This window comes from Paroedura picta, chromosome 9 (genome assembly GCF_049243985.1).
Source record: "Paroedura picta isolate Pp20150507F chromosome 9, Ppicta_v3.0, whole genome shotgun sequence".
NCBI lineage: Eukaryota > Metazoa > Chordata > Lepidosauria > Squamata > Gekkonidae > Paroedura > Paroedura picta.
Window position 1 is genome coordinate 83,386,686 of NC_135377.1, and position 21,911 is coordinate 83,408,596.

General features: G+C 47.2%; 1 protein-coding gene and 1 long non-coding RNA gene across 2 annotated transcripts; one reads left to right on the forward strand and one right to left on the reverse strand.

Moving 5' to 3' along the window:
* Positions 1–3,618: 3,618 nt before the first annotated feature.
* Positions 3,619–7,832, reverse strand: LOC143844304 (uncharacterized). The gene is made up of 4 exons (XM_077351220.1): positions 7,755–7,832; positions 5,136–5,243; positions 4,650–4,958; positions 3,619–4,099 (listed from the first exon to the last, which is right to left on the reverse strand). Exons 1-3 carry the CDS (start codon positions 7,774–7,776, stop codon positions 4,660–4,662), a joined length of 429 nt encoding a protein of 142 aa, XP_077207335.1. The 5' UTR covers positions 7,777–7,832; the 3' UTR covers positions 3,619–4,099; positions 4,650–4,659.
* Positions 7,833–15,030: 7,198 nt separating this feature from the next.
* Positions 15,031–20,924, forward strand: LOC143845224 (uncharacterized). The gene is made up of 2 exons (XR_013234326.1): positions 15,031–15,116; positions 16,353–20,924. It is a non-coding gene; the product is annotated as an uncharacterized LOC143845224 (long non-coding RNA).
* The last annotated feature ends 987 nt before the right edge of the window (positions 20,925–21,911 follow it).

Here is a 21,911-nt window from a genome sequence, read left to right on the forward strand (position 1 = left end):
ACCTCCTAGTGGGCAGTCACTGGGGCTGGCCTGGGAATTTCAAACATTATATCAAACCTTGCGCATACTCCAAGTGTTTGTGTGGGTGTGTGTTGTCCCTCCACACCCGGCATCCTGTCCACCCCCAGATGTCGTCAACCCTGTGTCTGGGCTGCTTGGATCCAAGAAAGGTGCAGTATCTCGAACTTGTCCCCCTTTAAAATTTAGTGTAACTTGTCCCCCTGTAGAACTTAGTGTATGTATGTTTTTGCTTATATGTGTGTTTTGTGTGTACCCCAATATTTGCCCCTAAGTGTAAGCTTAATTGTCCTTTTCATTTAAGAAGGGTTTCTTCCAGGGAAAGGACCCCGTAAAAATTGGCAGTAAAGATCCTGTGTTACCCAGCCTCTTGCTACATTCATGATTCCCCAGCAATTTGGGTAACATTTTTGGTGCAGAATGTGCGGGCACCACTCTGCATCTCTGAGAACATATTTTGGTGGGAAAAGTTTGGGCACTTCCCTGTATGTCCGAAAGGAAGTGAATGAGTATGTTTGTTCTCGGAGTGCAGACGGAGGGAATTTTTCCTGTGAAGAAACCTTGTGTTTTAGGGATTTGATGAGAGTAATGTGTGCATGTGTTTGATAGCACTCCTCTCAGGGTGAGTTATTGAACTTTACTTTCATGGGAGGGACTCTAGCTTGAAAGGTTAGGATCCCTGTTCTCGATTTTTGTCTGTTACTGTAGGATGTGGGACCCACAAAAAAGGCTAGATTCCTCTAAGTAGGACCAAGCCCTGAAAAGGCTTGTCTCCTTTCTTTGCCAAACTAGGACCCCCAAAAGGCTGGTCTGGAGCCTCCTGAAAATTACTTTTGTGTGCTACTGTAGGAATTAGACCCTGAATGGCTAGATTCCTTTCCTCACAGGCTAGGATCCCGAAAGGCTGGCCTCATTCCCTACACTGTCTCATATAGGAACTAGACCCCGAACGGCTAGATTCCAACCAGGCTAGGACCCCGAAAGGCTGGCTTGGAGCAAAGCAGGAACTGTCTCGAACAGACTGTCTCCTGAAATTTAAAGTGCTGCCCTGATCAAGCAGGCACTCCTCTTAGGCTATGTCTCGAAAAGGCAGGCCATATTAGAATCATAGAACCATAGAGTTGGAAGGGGCCACACAGGCCATCTAGTCCAACCCCCTGCTCAACACAGGATTAGCCCTAAGCATCCTAAAGCATCCAAGAAACGTGTGTATCCAACCTTTGCTTGAAGACTGCCAGTGAGGGGGAGCTCACCACCTCCTTAGGCAGCCTATTCCACTGCTGAACTACTCTGACTGTGAAAAAAAATTTCCTGATATCTAGCCTATATCGTTGTACTTGAAGTTTAAACCCATTACTGCGTGTCCTCTCCTCTGCAGCCAACAGAAACAGCATCCTGCCCTCCTCCAAGTGACAACCTTTCAAATACTTAAAGAGGGCTATCATGTCCCCTCTCAACCGCCTTTTCTCCAGGCTGAACATTCCCAAGTCCCCCAACCTATCTTCATGGGGCTTGGTCCCTTGGCCCCAGATCATCCTCGTCACTCTCCTCTGTACCCTTTCAATTTTATCCACATCTTTCTTGAAGTGAGGCCTCCAGAACTGCACACAGTACGCCAGGTGTGGTCTGACCAGTTCCGTATACAATGGGACTATGACATCTTGTGATTTTGATGTGATGCCCCTGTTGATACAGCCCCAAATGGCATTTGCCTTTTTTACCGCTGCATCACACTGCCTGCTCATGTTTAGTTTACAATCCACAAGTACCCCAAGGTCTCGTTCATACACAGTGTTACCTAGAAGCGTATCCCCTTCTTAGGACATAGTATAAGCGTATATTATGTCCTAAGGTTCGCATAGGTTACGCCCTGAAAGTCTAGCCAGATTCTCTAGTCCGTGTATGTGTGCTCACTAAAAAAGAAGTTCTCAGTGCACATTAAGAAAAGCTCAGACCTGTTAGTTAAAGAAAAAGAGCTTTTCAGAATTCCCAAGTATTCGTGCAGAATTTCAAGATGAAAATGGAAAAGTTAGACCTCTCAAAGAAACTTAAGTCCCATGATCACCTGGACAAATTAACGCAATGGATTCTTAAACAAGGGGAAAACCCATGGAAGCAGGATTCCTTTTTGGGTTCTGACCCAATGGCAATACTAAAGGAAACTTTTACTGCTATATGCAGTGCAAAGAAGCTGGGGAGTTCCAAGAAAAATGTTTATGCTAGTTGGGGTCTATTTGTAGCTCTGACTGGGGCTGCTGATCAATTAAAAGGCAGCAATGTGAAGAGGCTGAAAATGCCCTGCTCCAAGCCCAGAAAGAAGATCTCAGGGCTGGCAAGATAAAACTTGCATCAGAGCTCCAAAAAACGCTAGAACAATTAGACCCCGCCACTTACAGAGCTCATGTGGCAGAAGAAAAGGTTGGAGACCAAAGCCACCAGCTCACCCAAACCCAACATGCTGCCCAGTATTTACATTCCCAGGCTAAGGTTCAGCATGCTCAAGTAAGCCATAGAAAAATGCAACAACTTGAAAAGCAGTTAGAGCTCCAGAGGGCTCTAGTTGCCACAATTCATCCAGAGACTCTTCCCATTCTGCCTTCTGAGCCTCTGCCAGAAGCAAGAGCCCCCAAAATGTCCATAGAACCCCAAGGGGAAAATGCAGCTCCCTCACACCCAGTTCCAGTTACAACCCCAGCAGATGGAAGTGAGAGACCAGAAATCCAGAAACAGCTCCCCATTGCAGGCCAGCTTAGAGAATCGGGTACTCTTGGATTTCCCACTAACAAGCAGTTATGCAGTAACCAGGGCTCCAAAAATTTAAACATTCAGGCAAGCAGTGGTCTCCACTCTCAGTACAGGATCAAGAGGGAGAACTGCTTTAATCAGAGTCACCCCAATTCTAATAGGAATAGAGACAATCGCTCCCTGCAGCCACCTAATGGCTGGACCAAACAAAAGCCAGGAGAAAGGAGTAAGCCACAAAATGGTTTCCCTTCAAATACAGTATTTGCTGGCATATAAGACTACTTTCCCCCCCTGAAAAACATGCCTCCAAGTGGGGGGGTCGTCCTATACGCAGGGTGCACTTCGGTTGGGATATACATAGCTGCCCATAGTGGCCCATAGTACTGTAATGGAATGTAACAAACTCTATATTTTGAGTGGAAATGTTGGGGGGTCGTCTTATACGCCCAGTCGTCTTATATGCCGGCAAATACGGTAGTTTCTCCCCAAATAATCTCAAACCTAAATACTTCCAGAATAGAAATTCTGCCCATCAGCAGCGCAATAAAAAAATCAGTAACAGGACTTTTCTGTGGCAGGAACTTAGAAATACTGGAGCAGACATGTCCCAGTATCATGACCAACCCACATCTGTGCTCATGTGTGCTTTTGTAAAGGCCATTAGTAAGGTGATCAGATGTCTCGCCTTAGGTGGGAGTGTTCTGCATTTGGGGGCATTTGCCCCACGTCCCGCAGCGCTTTCCAAGAATGGGAAAAAATGTTCTGCAATTTTTTAATTAATTTTTTTTTATTTTCTAAATTATTTTTTTGGCCGCGTCCCAGCAGGCAGACTGGGCTCAGGAGGCCCCCTGGCTCTGGGGCGGTGCTTGCGTAGCGCCACCATTCCCGCCAGCTGTGGAAACAGGCTGGCAATGGCGGCGGGGCCCTGGAGGCACGAGGCGAAGCAGAGCGCGGCAGCAGTGGCAGCGGCCATGGGCTGCGGCAGGGCCCTTCCTGCCCTCCTCCTGCTTCTGCCTTCTCTGCTGAGGGGCCATACAGAGAAGCTGCCGTCGCTTCTCTTCCACGGCCGTGTTTTCGGCTTCCGCTGCCCCATCTGTCTCGGCCTCTTCAGCTCAGGCCCTCGGCAGCTGAAGGCAGGGGCGACCTTAAACCCCGCATCCGCCTGGGCCGGGCGTCCTCCCCGGCGGTCCAGCCACGCTGCATCCCACAGGCGGCTCTTTGCTGAGCTTGTGCGCCTGGAGCCCGAGGAGAGCCATCAGCGAGTCATTCCCCTAGGCAGATGTTCATTGCTGGTGGGAAGAGCGGAGGTCTTGCTCCTTGGTGTTCCTGGGTGTCTCTGGAAATTAAAAACAGGAACAGGGTCACTGGGGGAGAATGAGCCTCCCAAGCTCTCCCAGGGGCTCCTCTCTTGGGCACAGTCGGAATCCCCGAGCGGCCTCAACCCTCTGCCTTTTGGATGTGGAAATCTCAGCAGTCCCTATGGGGCCTTGTCAGAGCCTGTTCCTATTGCGAAGCCCCCGTGGAGCAGCAGGAGGACCTCAGGCTGGATTAAGGCCTTGGAGGGAACTGGTGGCTCTGGGCAGGTCTGAGCCCCAGATCTGTTACAGAAACCGGACTGGGCAAAGCAAACTCCTTGCTGGAGTAGTTGCAACAAAATGTAGCACCTCCCCACCCCCTCCCAAGGGAGCCCGAAAGTCTTTATGTCTTACAGATGCTAAGGCAAAACCTCTGGGTTCCCTTTCTATCCGTTGTTCTTGGTCTGGCCTTCTGGAGCTGCTGCTCCCTGAAGGGAAGGACGGTTGACTTGGCCACTGGCCCACCCCCAGGACTTCCCATGTTGCCCACACCTCTCCCCACCACCCACTCTCCCAGCTGCAGGTACTTACCTCCGCCCGCCTACCACCTTCTTTGCCTCCCCGGAAGCGGAGCTCCCTGACGCGGCTGGAGGGGGCCGCTCTTCCCCCGCAGGCCCTGGTGGCGAGCCACCAGGGCGGTGTTGTCCAATGGGGGGAAGAGGGCAGGTCTTCCATGGGGTGTGGCTGCTGCTGGGGGGGACGCGGGGGGCCCTGGCTTACGGATGGAAGGCGGGTAGCAGACCGGCTTTGAGCCAGGGCCCGCCTTCCCCGTCCCCGCCAGCTTCACGCAGCTCACACCCCAAACCTCCAGCCGTGCAGGGCTGCTCTTACTGGCCGCCTCTGGAAAATAAAAAGAAGAACAGCAAAATGAGTGGGGTCATGGGAGAAAATTAGCCCCCCAAGCTCTTCCAAGGGCTCTTCCCTTGGGCACAGTCCAGAAACCCAAGTGGCCCCAGCCCTCTGCCTTTTGCAAGGCATGGGGTTCCTGCTGTTTCTCTGGCCGCTGGAAACTCTTACCGTTGTTCTTGAAGATGGGGGGCAGGCGGCCAGTTGCTTCTTCCGGGGGGCTATTGATGCCGCTGTATAAGTTTATTTTCTGTCCTCTTATGAGGAATTGGACATTTTCTGAAAAAGAGTGGAATTGGAGGTTGCTAACGATGCAAGATCACACCGTGGCTAGGGGGAGACCTCCCTCTCGGAGTCCACCTTCTTCCTCAGCTAGAGATTCCCCTTGTTCCTTCCAGGCCCTCAACCTCCCCTGCAGCTGCCGACCAACTGAGCGGCTTCCTCAGAAGGAGAGACATCTTCCTAGACCTGCCCTCCACAGTCCCCTTCGCGGAACGACTCAGATTCTGAAAGGCTTCAGGAGTCCCCTCAATCAGGGAATGAGAGTGGGACAGAAAGGGGTTTTCCCCGGTGGAGCTCCTAAACCTTTTCCTCGTTGGGACTTGTGCTGAGGCTCAAGTTCCTTCCAAGGGTGCCCCAAAGGATTGCGTTCCTGGGATCCTAATTCTGTCAGGTGGATCAGTAACTTATTAACAGATTGGACCCAAAAGGAACATGTTCAGCATCCTCTTAAAGAAGAGTGACAAGTGGAGTTCCCCAGGGGTCAGTCCTAGGGCCTATGTTGTTCAACGTATTTATAAATGATTTGGATGAGGGCTTAGAGAGGATACTTATTAAGTTTACAGATGATACTAAACTGGGAGGGGTAACAAATAGAACAGAAGATAGACTCAGAATGCAGGATGATCTCGATAGGCTTTAGGATAAGGTGACCAGATTGTCCCACTTTTGGAGGGACATCTGGGGGCACCTGGCAAATTGTACTTACATTGAAGTTAAAAAATACATATTACAATACTATTTTCGGGTTCTATGCATTCCATGAAAATATTTGTTGCTCCATATAGACCAAATATATAATCGAGAACCCCCTCCCCCCAGTCAATGGTGTCCCACTTTACCAACGGTAAAATCTGGTCACCTTACTTTAGAAGTGGGCTAAGCTGAATAAAATGAGGTTCAATAGGGAAAAATGTAAAGTTCTGCATTGAGGTAGGAAAAACCATCTACACCAATATAGGATGGGGGAGGTGATGGTACTGCTTTACTCTGCTCTGGTTCAGACTCACTTGGAGGCAACAAAGATGGTGAGGGGTTTGGAGACTAAGACAAATGAGGAAAGGTTGGGGGAGCTTGGTCTGTTTAGCCTGGAGAGGAGATGACTGAGAGGGGATCTGATAACCATCTTCAAGTATTTAAAAGGCTGCCATATGGAGGATAGAGCAGAGTTGTTCTCTCTTGCCCCAGAGGGACAGACCAGAACAAATGGGATGAAATTAATTCAAAAGAAATCCCGTCTCAACATCTGGAAGCAGTTCCTGACAGTTAGAGCAATTTCTCAGTGGAACAGGCTTCCTCGGGAGGTGGTGGTTCTCCATCTTTGGAAATCTTTAAACAGAGGCTGGAGAGCCATCTGAAAGAGAGGCTGATTCTGTGAAGGGTCAAGGGGGTGGCAGGTGACAGTGGATGAGCGATAGGGTTGTGAGTGTCCTGCGCAGCTAGGTCCTTATTCCAACTTTGCATTATTGGAATCTGTACAATCCAAATTCCTAAGAGCAGCCATCCAAGTCCCGAGATGTGTCTCCAGTGCCACCTTGAGACTTGAGACTGGCCTTATGAAGGTGGAGGCAAGAGTATGGTTAAACATTCTCAATTACTGGCTTAAAATCTCTTTTTTCCCCTGTGGATTAGCTTCTTTGATAATGAAGGATGACTTCCAGTCTTCATGGAAACAATCGTTGAGGGGGGAAATCGCAGCTTTGGGATTTTCTCCAGAATTTCTGGTTCGGATGGCCTATGACCAAGCTAAAGAGGTTATCAAACAGCGAGTAGTGGATATAGAACGCCAACATGATCTAGTGAATACCTCTGCCTTCATTGTTAGTGAAGGCTACAGGTATGTCACAGCTCCCTTGGCTTATTTAAAGAATCTTGAGGTGCCTAGCCACCGGAGGGCCTTCACTTTAGCTCGTTGCAATGCCCTTCCCTCAGCTGTCCTTGAAGGGAGATACAAGAAAACTCCCTATGGTGAAAGGAAGTGCCCCTGTGGCTCTGGTCAGATAGAAACATTGGAACATATCCTTTTGTATTGTCCGTTTTATGATGACATACGTTCCATATTTATCACACCATGGCTACATAGAGTCCCAGGGTGCTCAGGACAATTTTATATCTCCCTGCTGCACACAGACACAAACTGCTCCATCCCATATAGTGTCGCCAGGTTTTGTGCTGCAGCCATGAAAAGGCGGTGGAAGTTGACTAAAACTTAACAGACCCTGAGAGCAATTAGAACAACTTCCTATATTTCCATTTAACTCTAATTTATATTTTAGCAGACATAGTCTAAGTGTTTAACATAATGCTATTTTATGAGTAAAACTGTGTTTTAGCCATATTATTTATGTAACTGTGAAATTGTTTTGACTTTGCTGGTCTATGACCGTAATAAAGAATACTGACTACTGTCCTGCATAGTGCAGGGGGGTTGGACTAGATAACCCAGGAGGTCCTTTCCAACTCTCTGATTCTACAATTATATGATTTGGAAATCTTCCAAGCTGGACTCACCGTCTATCTGTATTCTCCACATTGTCCTTGCTCCTGAATACCGGTGCAAATGCCCCCACCAGTTTTGGGAGGCAGGATGTCCCTCCTGATGGATTGTGATGCGAGGCTGGTTTGGGACATCCCCATGGCAACACTGCAGCCAATGAGGCAGAGGCAGGAAGGAGCCTTGGAGAGGCCTGTGCCTCAGGGCAGGCAAGGAGAGGTCCTCAGGGCAGGCAGAAGGAGTCACCAACTAGGTGCAGTTGGCCTGAGACAGTGGAAAAGGGGGGGAGAGAAGGAGTTAGGGGTGAGTTAGGGGAATTCAGCAGGGATTTGTTCCCTCTGCCTGGGAGACACTTCTTGGTTGCCGGCCTCCATGGGCAGCCTGCAGAACTCCTTGAATACCAACTGCTCTCAGGCAGCAGAGATCAGTGCCCCTGGAGAACCAAGCCGTTTTGAAGGGCAGGCCCTGTGGCATGGTCCCGAGCATCAGGGTTCCAGCATGCACGGTTGGGCCTGCCAATTCCCCAAGTCCTGATCTTGCATCACTTCGAGAGCTCTGCAGTCCAGGGCCTCTTCTGCATGATGGATAAGCTGATGAAAACTCACTAAATGCATTGTTGGTTTTCTGCCCTCTGCACAGCAGAGTGAATTTACTCCGCAGAACTGATTTTGCTCTGCACGGTCAACCATGTCTTTTTACTTACAGCGTTTTTAAGCATTGTTTTTGGAGGTATTCTGCATGGAGCCAAATAAAACAGTTTTAAAAACAACCAGTTTAGACCGCGTTATTATATTACAGTTGTTGTTCTGCATTGAATATAGTCCGTTGAAAAGCTACGTTGTAATGCTCTCTGCACGAAACAATTCCTAGCCCCGCCCCCTGTAGTTTTGCCAATTCTGCTTTGTTCTCTAAAGCAGTCACTAATCTGCATAACTAAAGAGCTACTCTGCATGGCTAATAGTCCCGTCTCAGGCAGGCAGGAGAGAAATGAATCGGTGAAAAGCATCTTTCAGAAACAACGCTTAAAAGCACCAAGCAGTTCACCATGCAGAGCAAAATTAGTTTTCCGGAGCAAATTAACTCTTCTGTGTAGAGATCAGAAAAACAATGACATATTCAATGAGTTTTCATCGCCTTATCCAAGATTCAGAAGAGTCCCTGGAAGAGGGTAAACACCGATATTTCCAGTGTCACAGGGCTAAAAATGTTCTTATTGTAATGCAGAGATGTCAGTGTGTTTTCGCTCTCCTCCCCTTTTCTGCTCACAGTTCTTTATCTACCAGTGGCAGCTCTGCATTTGTCAGCGATCACGTGAACATGCAATTTGCCCCTGGCAACCGGGCCATATGTAATTAGTAGAAATTACCTTGTGGTATTTATGGCAGTGGAATGCTCCTGACTACAGAGCTATACCTCTGATCAGTGACCATGGGGGGGGGGCACAAGCCCCCAAAACACCATTTCAAAGGGGGAGGCAAGATGAAATTAAGAGAAGGCATAGAGCACAGCCACAATTTAAAAGGGGGGGGGGAGGGAAGGCACTGGGCCCAGCTGCAGAGCAGACAAACTCAAAACTTAAAGGGACAAAACCTGCTCCCTCCCTTGTGCTGGGTCAAGAATTCCCACTGGAAACTATGGGAAACACAGTGGATCTGCAACAGTATTCAGCATCCTTCATTGTCCTAGGAAGGTGAGGGGGGGGGATTTGTTCTTGGTTTGCTGTATCCCTCCCAGTGCTTTGGCACTAAGGTGCCCTCACATTTCCTGAGACTTCCTGCCTGCTGGGAGGGGATGTTTGTGCTTTCACTGATCTAGAAAGGTGCCTTACGCACAAGATGACTGTCTTGAATGACAAGAATGTCCATTGGAAACCATGGGAGATGCTGGAAGACCCATTGGAAATAAAAGGCAGTAAGAATGCCAAGTGACTTGTATGGGCTCCATTGATATGTTTTATAGTAAGAAAACTGTTGCAAAGAAAGTAAAAGGTAAAGGTAAAGGTATCCCCTGTGCAAGCACCGAGTCATGTCTGACCCTTGGACTGACGCCCTCCAGCGTTTTCATGGCAGACTCAATACGGGGTGGTTTATAGTGCGATATCTTAGAGTGCTTTTAATCCTGAATATATTATAAAATCGCATTGTTTCGAATCGGGGCTCTCCTCCGTGGTAGAGGACCCGTGATTGGCCACTGGTGGTCATGTGACGAATTTGCCTTAAAGGAGAAGCCCCTAATTTCTCTCAATTTCTGTCGGTCCTGGATTTTTCCTCCCTCCTCTGCCTTTTTCGATCCTCTCCCCCTCCCCTCCAAGAAAAGAAAGAGGCTCCCTGCCTGGCTCCTCCCCCCCCCTTCAAGAAAAGAAAGAAAGTGGCTTGCCTCCCCCCCCCCTTCTGAGCCTCCCTAACCACGAGCAGAAGACTTTCATGTTTCAATGGGGGGGGGGGAGAGGAAGACCCGAGTTCAAAGCATTCTGAATTCAACAGGATTGACAATGGAATAAACAAAGTAAGTGCAGACTCTGCCCTGGTGGGATAATACTCACAATTGGAATACTAGAATCGAGGGGTACAATCTATTCGAAGGGACAGACAAGAAATGAAGGGGGGAGGTATCTTTAAATAGGACAGGGTCCTATTAAATAAAAGAGTAAGGCCACCTGGGGAGGAGTTAGGGCGGGCCCTGTCCAGGATAAAAACTCAGAGGGCCCAATCAGGAGCTGCAAAGCGGCTCCTGATTGGGCCCTCCGAGTGTCCATCCAGGGCCAAGCAGCCAATGGGGAGGCGCGCAAAGTGCCTTCCTATTGGCCCCTCACCAGGACAGACAAAATTCCATTCACCCAGCCCAGTCTGGCTGCCAGTCTGCTCCTGACCACCGCAGGGAGAGGAGGTCAGCAGGGCTGCCAAGGGGGATGAGAACAAAGGCTGTGCCAGCCCTTTTCACCTTAAGGCTGTCCTAACTGCCATGTCCAACTGTAAATTGCCTCAGAACCCTGACAGAGCTGGCAGGAGGCTGCAGAGTGCTCCCCCTCCCCCCTCCCTTCAGGCCTTCTGGGAAGGAGCTTCTGACAGGCCCTGACTGAGGGAAGGAGGCCTTTCCAAGAGCAACGCAGGGGAGCCTGAGGGCCTTCCTTTTGAGGGGGGGGGGACTTTCCCCTTCTGCCAAACAGTTGCCTGACAGAGAGGCCACAGAAAAGCCCCTTCTCACTTAAAATACTGCTCTGGCCGGGGATTAGACACAGCCAAGCCATGTGTCTTTCTTCTTTGCAACTCTCTGCAGATTTGAGGCCACTGCACAGCGTTATTCTGCAGAGGAAGCTGGCTCTTTTGTCTCCTGTTTCATCTGCACACCAACCCTGTGCAGTAGGCCTCAAGTCTTTCAATTCAACAACAACCTGTGTGGGAAGCCTTAAATGTTTCTTCTCTACCACAACCCTGTCCAAAGTAGCCCTTTCTGCCAGGGGAGCTGATCTTTATACTCTGCAGGTGAGCTGTAATTCCAGGAGCTCTCCAGGCCACACCTGTAGGTTGGCTACCTCTGGGTTGGAAATATTCCTGGAGGTTTGGAGGTGGGACTTCAAAATCATACAATGCCTCAGAGTCCAGCCTTCAAAGGAGCCATTTTTGCCTGCAGTTGGGAGGGAGTGGTGCAGGAGTGTCCCTCCTGGCCTATGGGTTATGGCCAGCCCTTATCAGCAACTGTTTGTATTCTGGGGCGCAGACAGGCAGACCAGCATCAGTCCTGTGAGTCTGGAAAGTGCAGGAAGATCTAAATAAATATTTACAGCCTGAAACTAAATAGAGAACAAGTAAATGTCTGGAGAGACATCATAACTGAAATAGTAACTGGCAAATAACCTTGGCCTGGCAAATAAAAAAACGTATTAAAAACCTTACTAAGGTCAAGACTGCTGTGCACAGACAGTCTTCCTCTTAGGGTTGCCAGCTTCCCTGTGAGGCACGCTACCCCACCTCCCTCATGGGGAGTCTGCTATGGGGAGAGAAGGGGAGGACGATTGGAAAATGCTTTGAGACATCTGAGGCCTGCTGGGTCATTGCGGCCCATTCCCAGTTCTCTCAGATCTCTCACAACCCTACATACCTCACAGGTTGACTATTGTGGAGAGACAAATGGAAAAGGTGTTTGTAAACCGCTTTGAGACTCCTTTGGGTAGTAAGCAATAGGGTACCAAAATCCGTTCTTCTAAGGAGCAACCATGAAAGAAGCATGTGGGCACATAACATTTTACCAACAGTGAAAATATGGGAGACAGAAGGAACAGGGTGGACACCTGTGTACTGTGACTATCCTATGTGTATTAGGGCAGAGGGGCATTTCGGTGAATGTGGCCTAATTCACACAAGAAGGGAAATGACGCAGAACTGGGGGGAATTGGTTGCCATGTAATCTTCCCCTAAGAAGAGTCCCCAGTCTGATTTTCCCTTCACATATCTGAGGACATGGCTCTGGAAAGCTCATCTGTAACCACTATGCCACAATTCCCAAAGGTCAATCCTCTCCCACAATCAACGAACATTCCACACCACAGGTTCTTGACACCCATCTCTCCACACCTATGGCCTCATTTGCCACCATGCCACCACAACCTCCCACACAACACACATGACAACCCCATGCCCTTACAGACTGGACAACTCCTCCCCTTCCTCTTCCCACTGCCAAGCTCTAGCGCCCGTTGTATTCTTGGAGACAACGGGCTTTGCCCCTAGTAGCAATATATGTTAAGAATCTTTATACTTGTGAAGCTTGAAAGTTCAGATGAATGTATTTGGGTAAATATAAAAGGAGTAGGAAATGAGAGTGGTATTATTGTGGGGATCTGGTATAAACCACCAAGCCAGTCAGAGGACTTGAATGATATACTGCTAGACCAAATTATACAATTTTCAAAAAAAGGGGAAACAGGATTCCTTGATTTGGACAGGAAAATGGATTTTCGACCCCCTTCTAGATTTGAGTTACTCTCTTCCTTAACCCAAAGGAGCAGTAATTTGGTAATTGATTTTCAGAGGTTAATGGCCATATTGTCTTTACAATAGCAGTAACACCTTAGGCCAGACTTCATATGAGACCGGTGCAGCTATGGTTTTTATCAGGGTGTAGGCCTGACCTAAGAGTTGGAAGCATTTTTCAGTTCTGAGATGGGCTTTGTGATCTCTTCCATCGTAGTCTGCTCCCTCAAATTTATCTAGAGGAATTCCCATTGGGGTCCCAGAGGAGGAAATCTTTCTATACACTGATGCTTCCTTTGTAGGGTGGGGAGCACACTGCTTGTGTCTTTCAGCCAGTGGCCATTGGTCCAAGTTTGAAACCAGACATTGACATTCTAAAAGGAAGGCTCTTCTTTCCTAATTATGCTGAAAGGAAAATGTGTGAAGATTACTTCAGACAGTGAAGCTGCAGGATATCAAACAAGGAAACAGGGAGGCCCAAGGTCCACCACATTGTATTGGGAATCTACCAGAATTGGGGGCTATTACTAATGGGGCTCAATTATCCGCAATTAACATTGCAGGAAAACCAAACACCAATCCATATTGCATACTAATAACGCCCTTTTGGACCCCAAAAACTTGGTTCCCATCCTTTTTCGCCTTGCTCGAGAAAGGTCCAACAAGAGGACCTCCTCCATTGGGAGGGTCACCTGTCCCCCAACCCCATCTCCTCCACCTCACAGCCTGGCAAATAGGCCACTAGATGCAGATAGGGTCGGTCAGATTTTGGAGGCTGCAAGGCATCCTGCTACAAGACCCTCGTATGAAGGAAACTGGCAAATGTAGGCGGAGTGGTCAGGAACATCTGGCGTCACTCTGGAATCCTGCTCACTTCATTAGATGTTCACTTGACTGCCTTAACACCTCTCTAAGTCCTGACTCCTCTCTTAAAGTACACCTGGCAGCAACATCAGCCTCGCATGAGCTTGTAGAGGGCAAACAGTTTTCTCACATAGTTTGACTGTTATGTTGCTCAAGGGATGATGAATTTTATTTCTGCCTGTTTCACCTGGGATTCCCCGGTGGAGCTTCGCACTTGTACTGCCTTCCTTTCAAACAGCTAACTTGTGTGGATTTGCCTTTCTTGTCATATAAAAGAGCTTTTCTGGTAGGAATAACATCTGTCCGTAGGGTGGGTAAACTGCCTGCCCTCTCCTCAGTACCTCCCTTCCTCCATGTCCAGAGACAAGGTCATTTTATGGCCCAGCATACAGTTCCTGCCTGAGGTGGCCTCAAAGTTTCATTTGGGACGGGGTCTGGCCTTCCCTGTGTTTTTTCCCAATCCAGAATCATATTTCGAAAAAACAGATGCACACATTGGACCTTCGTAGAATGAGGTTTTTTTTATTTAGACAAACAGAAGGGCTTCAGAAAAAACAAGGCATTCTTTGTCTGTTCCAGAGGTGCGAAGAAGGGCAAGCCTGCGTCATCACAATCCACTTTCAGAGGGTTCACACCATTTACGAATTTGACAGGATTAACTGTTGCTTTATTTTCCCACTGTCATGATGGTAGTTCATGTACTTGGTCTTGAAAGCTCACGCCTCAAATAAATCTTTGTTGGTCTTAAAGGTGCTCCTGGAGTCTGACTTTGTTGTGCATTTCCAGATGGGTGATTCAAGCCATTCCACATGCCTACAAATGGAAAATTTAAATCGCCCAAAATCCAAACGGAAATCGCATTCTGTCTTAGAAGGCAGGGACTGAAACGACCTGGGTTTGGAATAAAAGCTACGTGCAGTTTACACCCAGGTCTCCATCTTGTTTGGGCTTCACTAGATTTCTTCCCTTGCCTAGAAAAGCCAGGCCAGATTTCCATCTGGTTTGAGCTGGAATATTATCTTACATTTCCTCCTTGCCCATCTGATTGAGCTAAATGTGCATGTTATATAAATCCCCCCCCCCCCAGCCAAAGACCATTAGAGTATCTACAGGAGAGGAATATCCCTTCCAGGTACTAACTGCAACTTTTTTTTCTCTCTTGTCCAGGGTAATTTCTGCCAACAACATCTTATCCTCAAATGTGTTCCTCCAGTCCTTCCTGATAAAACAAGACAGGACCATTAGCAACACATTACACCTGGCCAAGGTATTGTTCTACTTGAGAGATTACTCCACACCTCCCACTCTAGTGACATCACACTTCAAACTCACCTATCAGGTACTCATAATATCAGAGACCAATCATCAGTCACGGACCTCCTAGTGGGCAGTCACTGGGGCTGGCCTGGGAATTTCAAACATTATATCAAACCTTGCGCACACTCGAAGTGTGTGTGTGGGTGTGTGTTGTCCCTCCACACCCGGCATCCTGTCCACCCCCAGATGTCATCAACCCTGTGTCTGGGCTGCTTGGATCCAAGAAAGGTGCAGTATCTTGAACTTGTCCCACTGCAGAATTTAGCGGAACTTGTCCCCCTGTAGAACTTAGTGTATGTATGTTTTTGCTTATATGTGTGTTTTGTGTGTACCCCAATATTTGCCCCAAATAAATCCCCTAAGTGTAAGCTTAATTGTCTTTTTCATTTAAGAAGGGTTTCTTCCAGGGAAAGGACCCCGTAAAACTTGGCAGTAAAGATCCTGTGTTAACCCTGCCTCTTGCTACATTCATGATTCCCCAGCAATTGGGGTAACATTTTTGGTGCAGAATGTGCAGGCACCACCCTGCATCTCTGAGAACATATTTTGGTGGGAAAAGTTTGGGCACTTCCCTGTATGTCCGAAAGGAAGTGAATGCATATGTTTGTTCTCAGAGTGCAGACGGAGGGAATTTTTCCTGTGAAGAAACCTTGTGTTTTAGGGATGTGATGAGAGTAATGTGTGCATGTGTTTGATAGCACTCCTCTCAGGGTGAGTTATTGAACTTTACTTTCTTGGGAGGGACTCTAGCTTGAAAGGTTAGGATCCCTGTTCTCGATTTTTGTCTGTTACTGTAGGATCTGGGACCCACGAAAAGGTCTAGATTCCTCTAAGTAGGACCAAGCCCTGAAAAGGCTAGGCTCCTTTCTTTGCCAAACTAGGACCCCCAAAAGGCTGGTCTGGAGCCTCCTGAAAATTACTTTTGTGTGTTACTGTAGGAATTAGACCCTGAAAGGCTAGATTCCTTTCCTCACAGGCTAGGATGAAAGGCTGGCCTCATTCCCTACACTGTCTCATATAGGAACTAGACCCCGAACGGCTAGATTCCAACCAGGCTAGGACCCCGAAAGGCTGGCTTGGAGCAAAGCAGGAACTGTCTCGAACAGACTGTCTCCTGAAATTTAAAGTGCTGCCCTGATCAAGCAGCCACTCCTCTTAGGCTGTGTCTCGAAAAGGCAGGCCATATTAGAATCATAGAATCATAGAGTTGGAAGGGGCCATACAGGCCATCTAGTCCAACCCCCCGCTCAACGCAGGATCAGCCCTAAGCATCCTAAAGCATCCAAGAAAAGTGTGTATCCAACCTTTGCTTGAAGACTGCCAGTGAGAGGGAGCTCACCACCTCCTTAGGCAGCCTATTCCACTGCTGAACTACTCTGACTGTGAAATTTTTTTTCCTGATATCTAGCCTATATCGTTGTACTTGAAGTTTAAACCCATTACTGTGTGTCCTCTCCTCTGCAGCCAACAGAAACAGCATCCTGCCCTCCTCCAAGTGACAACCTTTCAAATACTTAAAGAGGGCTATCATGTCCCCTCTCAACCTCCTTTTCTCCAGGCTGAACATTCCCAAGTCCCTCAACCTATCTTCATGGGGCTTGGTCCCTTGGCCCCAGATCATCTTCGTCGCTCTCCTCTCTACCCTTTCAATTTTATCTACGTCCTTCTTGAAGTGAGGCCTCCAGAACTGCACACAGTACTCCAGGTGTGGTCTGACCAGTGCCGGATACAATGGGACTATGACATCTTGTGATTTTGATGTGATGCCCCTGTTGATACAGCCCAAAATGGCATTTGCCTTTTTTACTGCTGCATCACACTGCCTGCTCATGTTTAGTTTACAATCCACAAGTACCCCAAGGTCTCGTTCACACACAGTGTTACCTAGAAGCGTATCCCCTTCTTAGGACATAGTATAAGCGTATATTATGTCCTAAGGTTCGCATAGGTTACGCCTCGAAAGGCTAGCCAGATTCTCTAGTCCGTGTATGTGTGCTCACTAAAAAAGAAGTTCTCAGTGCTCGTTAAGAAAAGCTCAGACCTGTTAGTTAAAGAAAAAGAGCTTTTCAGAATTCCCAAGTATTCGTGCAGAATTTCAAGATGAAAATGGAAAAGTTAGACCTCTCAAAGAAACTTAAGTCCCATGATCACCTGGACAAATTAACACAATGGATTCTTAAACAAGGGGAAAACCCATGGAAGCAGGATTCCTTTTTGGGTTCTGACCCAATGGCAATACTAAAGGAAACTTTTACTGCTGTACGCAGTGCAAAGAAACTGGGGAGTTCCAAGAAAAATGTTTCTGCTAGTTGGGGTCTATTTGTAGCTCTGACTGGGGCTGCTGATCAATTAAAAGACAGCAATGTGAAGAGGCTGAAAATGCCCTGCTCCAAGCCCAGAAAGAAGATCTCAGGATTGGCAAGGTCAGACTTGCATCAGAGCTCCAAAAAACGCCAGAACAATTAGAAACCGCCACTTACAGAGCTCATGTGGCAGAAGAAAAGGTTGGAGACCAAAGTCACCAGCTCACCCAAACCCAACATGCTGCCCAGTATTTACATTCCCAGGCTAAGGTTCAGCATGCTCAAGTAAGCCATGAGGCATGCCAGAGAAAAATGCAGCAACTTGAAAAGCAGTTAGAGCTCCAGAGGGCTCTAGTTGCCACAATTCATCCAGAGACTCTTCCCATTCTGCCTTCTGAGCCTCTGCCAGAAGTAAGAGCCCCCCAAAATGTCCACAGAACCCCAAGGGGAAAATGCAGCTCCCTCACACCCAGTTCCAGTTACAACCCCAGCAGATGGAAGTGAGAGACCAGAAATCCAGAAACAGCTCCCCATTGCAGGCCAGCTTAGAGAATCGGGTACTCTTGGATTTCCCACTAACAAGCAGTTATGCAGTAACCAGGGCTCCAAAAATTTAAGCATTCAGGCAAAGAGTGGTCTCCACTCTCAGTACAGGATCAAGAGGGAGAACTGCTTTAATCAGAGTCACCCCAATTCTAATAGGAATAGAGACAATCGCTCCCTGCAGCCACCTAATGGCTGGAGCAAACAAAAGCCAGGAGAAAGGAGTAAGCCACAAAATGGTTTCCCTTCAAATAGTTTCTCCCCAAATAATCTCAAACCTAAATACTTCCAGAATAGAAATTCTGCCCATCAGCTGCGCAATAAAAGAATCAGTAACAGGACTTTTCTGTGGCAGGAACTTAGAAATACTGGAGCAGACATGTCCCAGTATCATGACCAACCCACATCTGTGCTCATGTGTGCTTTTGTAAAGGCCATTAGTAAGGTGATCAGATGTCTCGCCTTAGGTGGGAGTGTTCTGCATTTGGGGGCATTTGCCCCACGTCCCGCAGCGCTTTCCAAGAATGGGAAAAAATGTTCTGCAATTTTTTAATTAATTTTTTTTAATTTTCTAAATTATTTTTTTGGCCGCGTCCCAGCAGGCAGACTGGGTTCAGGAGGCCCCCTGGCTCTGGGGCGGTGCTTGCGTAGCGCCACCATTCCCGCCAGCTGTGGAAACAGGCTAGCAATGGCGGCGGGGCCCTGGAGGCACGAGGCGAAGCAGAGCGCGGCAGCAGTGGCAGCGGCCATGGGCTGCGGCAGGGCCCTTCCTGCCCTCCTCCTGCTTCTGCCTTCTCTGCTGAGGGGCCACACAGAGAAGCTGCCGTCGCTTCTCTTCCACGGCCGTGTTTTCGGCTTCCGCTGCCCCATCCGTCTCGGCCTCTTCAGCTCAGGCCCTCGGCAGCTGAAGGCAGGGGCGACCTTAAACCCCGCATCCGCCTGGGCCCGGCGTCCTCCCCGGCGCTCCAGCCACGCTGCATCCCACAGGCGGCTCTTTGCTGAGCTTGTGCGCCTGGAGCCCGAGGAGAGCCATCAGCGAGTCATTCCCCTAGGCAGATGTTCATTGCTGGTGGGAAGAGCGGAGGTCTTGCTCCTTGGTGTTCCTGGGTGTCTCTGGAAATGAAAAACAAGAACAGGGTCACTGGGGGAAAATGAGCCTCCCAAGCTCTCCCAGGGGCTCTTCTCTTGGGCACAGTCAGAATCCCCGAGCGGCCTCAACCCTCTGCCTTTTGGATGTGGAAATCTCAGCAGTCCCTATGGGGCCTTGTCAGAGTCTGTTCCTATTGCGAAGCCCCCGTGGAGCAGCAGGAGGACCTCAGGCTGGATTAAGGCCTTGGAGGGAACTCGTGGCTCTGGCCAGGTCTGAGCCCCAGATGTGTTACAATCCTTCAGAGGACATGTCAATCCTGAGCCGTATTTCAGGGGTGCACAAGGTCGGGTTGATGGCAAAAGACCAAATCTGGCTTAGGACATGAAAGAAAAATGTCTGAAAACCAGGTGTGGCTAAAGATGTCGTCCTGAGAGGGTGGCAGGGCATCTGCTCTGCTATCTCTGAAGCCTGACAGGGGTCAATTGTGCAAGCAATTGGCAGAAAAGAGGAGGGGTACGCAAACCCCACCTCACCTTTCTACCCAGGAAGTTCTTGGGGCCGTCTCCAATCCTTTAGGGAGTGTATCTCCCTGGATTATAGGCTGTCAGCGTTCCAGGTCCAGAGGACGACTGCCATTTTCTACCTCGGACTTTCTTTTCTTTCTTTAATCTTAAAGTATCTGCTTCAACCCTACATGATGATTTACTACAAATGAACGCTTTGAACTGAGGGGAGGACATCGGCTGAGTTCCAAAACATCATTTACTGCAAGTATCTCTCGTTTTTTTTTTCTTCGTCTTTCTTCCTGCATCAAAGCCCTTTGTTTCCCCCCTCCTCTTACTCTGCTCTGCCTGAAGCCACCTCGTTAAGAGGCAGGCTAATTCTCCTAACTAAGCAGAAGAAGGACTCAAATCAACTCGAATTAATTGGCAAAAGCTCTTATTGTAATTGTTTTGGTTTTCGAAGATAAGAAGATAAGAGCTGTGAATGGGAAAATCTCACGAGAACTCTGTGCCTTAACTGACTTTAATACGTCACATGCCTGTGCCGGAACATTAGAGGATAAAACAGAGGACCTCTACTGGCCACTTGTAAAATTGTTTGAGGCCGGGTTTTTTAAAAGTCAAAATCATGTCTATGTTAAAAAGATTGGCTCATCTAATAGAGATACAAACCCAAGATTACAAAGTATTCTTAGATGGATTGATCAAAAATATCTCCAAGGAGATTCAAGATGGCAAGGAAGAAGTCTTCAATAGGAATGATGGATTAATAACAGTGACTGATGACAGCTTTAAACAAGGTGGAAAACCAACAGCAGAAGAGAAATCTGAAATTCATATCTTCAAGGAGATCCAAGATGCCAAGGAAGACGTCTTTAACAGGAATAATGCATCAATAACAGTGGCTGATGACAGCTCTAAACAAGGTGGAAAACCAACAGTAGAAGAGAAATCTGAAATTCTGGAGACGGAAAATGGGATGCCGGAGTTCTGCAGCCCAGATAAGGACACCCTTTTTAAAAAGACATACAGCCATCTCAAAGCAACAGTGTACAAAAATCAATCAAAAGAAATATGGATCTGCAGTGAAAGAAACCGATTTAAAGGATCTCTCTGGGGAAAAAATTGTATTGATACTGGAGTCCAGGAGGTGCAACGGCCTCAAGATTTATCGATGCATACTCTGCGGGAAAGAGTACAACTGCACTTTCTACGCCAAAGGCCTATGGGACAGAATATAATTTTACGGGAACGACAAGATGTAGCAAGCCTCGAGATGAGACCCCCTTAAGAAGACCGAAAGCTCATATTGTTTTATGTTTAATGTTATACTGTATTCTATATTTCCATTTTTATGAAAAAGGGGAAGCAGTGTCTCTTTCTCTCTTGTTTTTTTTGTCTCTTTTCTTTTGTAGGCATATAGGTAATATAATCATTAGTGCTGAAAATGTAAAATGGGGTTCTCCCCCCTTATTTTTTCTTTCTTCTATTAGTGTATTGTCCTAGGACTAAAGCCTACACTGACTTGTAGAAAATGTTTAATGTTAAGCTTTCAACTTAAATCTGAAAATATATCTGTTAGGATGGTTCTTAGAATGGGTCAAGCATAAATTGTTTTGTAGATGTATCAGAACCAAGGATAAGGAGAAGCTATAGAAGACTGAAAGCTTATATTGTTTTATGTTTAATGTTAAGCATTTAATCTAAACCTGGAAATCTAATTATTCTCTGTATTAACAACATATACTGTATTCTACATTGCTACTTTTATGAAAAAGGGGAAGCAGTGCCTTTTTTCTCTCTTGTTTCTTTTTCTTAGTAGGCATATAGGTAATATAATCGTTAGCGTTGGAAATATAAAATGGGGCTTTCCCCCCTTATTATTTTTTTTTATTATTGGTGTATTGTTATAGGGCCAAAGCCCATATTGATCTGTAGAAAATGCAAAGCTCTCAACTTATACCTTTCAGGATGGCTCTTAGAATGGGTCAAGTATAAATGGTTTGTAGATGTATCTGTATTAAGGATAAGGAGAAATTATGAAATCCTTTTGTAATTTTTTTTCTTTGTACATCTTTAAGGCAAAGCCCTACTTTCCTCTCCCTTCATCAGGGTATTGATACAGGGCCAAAACTCATACTGTGCTATAAGAAATGTTTAATGTTAAGCATCTAACTCAAACCTAGAAATATCTGCTAGGATAGCTCTTAGATTGTATAACTTTTCTTTTGTATATCTAAACAGGCCTTTTTTTTTTTTTTTTTTTTTAATGTAGTGGAAATGCGGACGGCTCTTAGACTCATGGCTCTTAGAGTTTTGGGCAAAAGTTTATATCACTGTGGAGTCAATGTGGGGTCGTATATTCTCAAATGATGATTATATTTCTATCTTTATGAAAATAAAAAAAATCATTATAAAAAAAAAAAAAAAAAAAGAAAAATGTCTGAAAACCCATCCCTAGGAGAGAAGGGAGGCTGCTTGGTTCCACTGGGGCCATCTGCCATGGAAAAGGGCTCTTTAAGACGCCACGCATGGGACAGAAACCGGACTGGGCAAAGCAAGCTCCTTGCTGGAGTAGTTGCAA

Coding starts and splice junctions, on each gene's coding strand:
- LOC143844304 (XM_077351220.1), bottom strand. CDS start 7,776: ATGTGGAGAATACAGATAGACG. Junction 5,244..7,754: donor GTGGAGAATACAGATAGACG/GTGAGTCCAGCT, acceptor ACTCTTTTTCAG/AAAATGTCCAATTCCTCATA. Junction 4,959..5,135: donor CCCCATCTTCAAGAACAACG/GTAAGAGTTTCC, acceptor TTTATTTTCCAG/AGGCGGCCAGTAAGAGCAGC.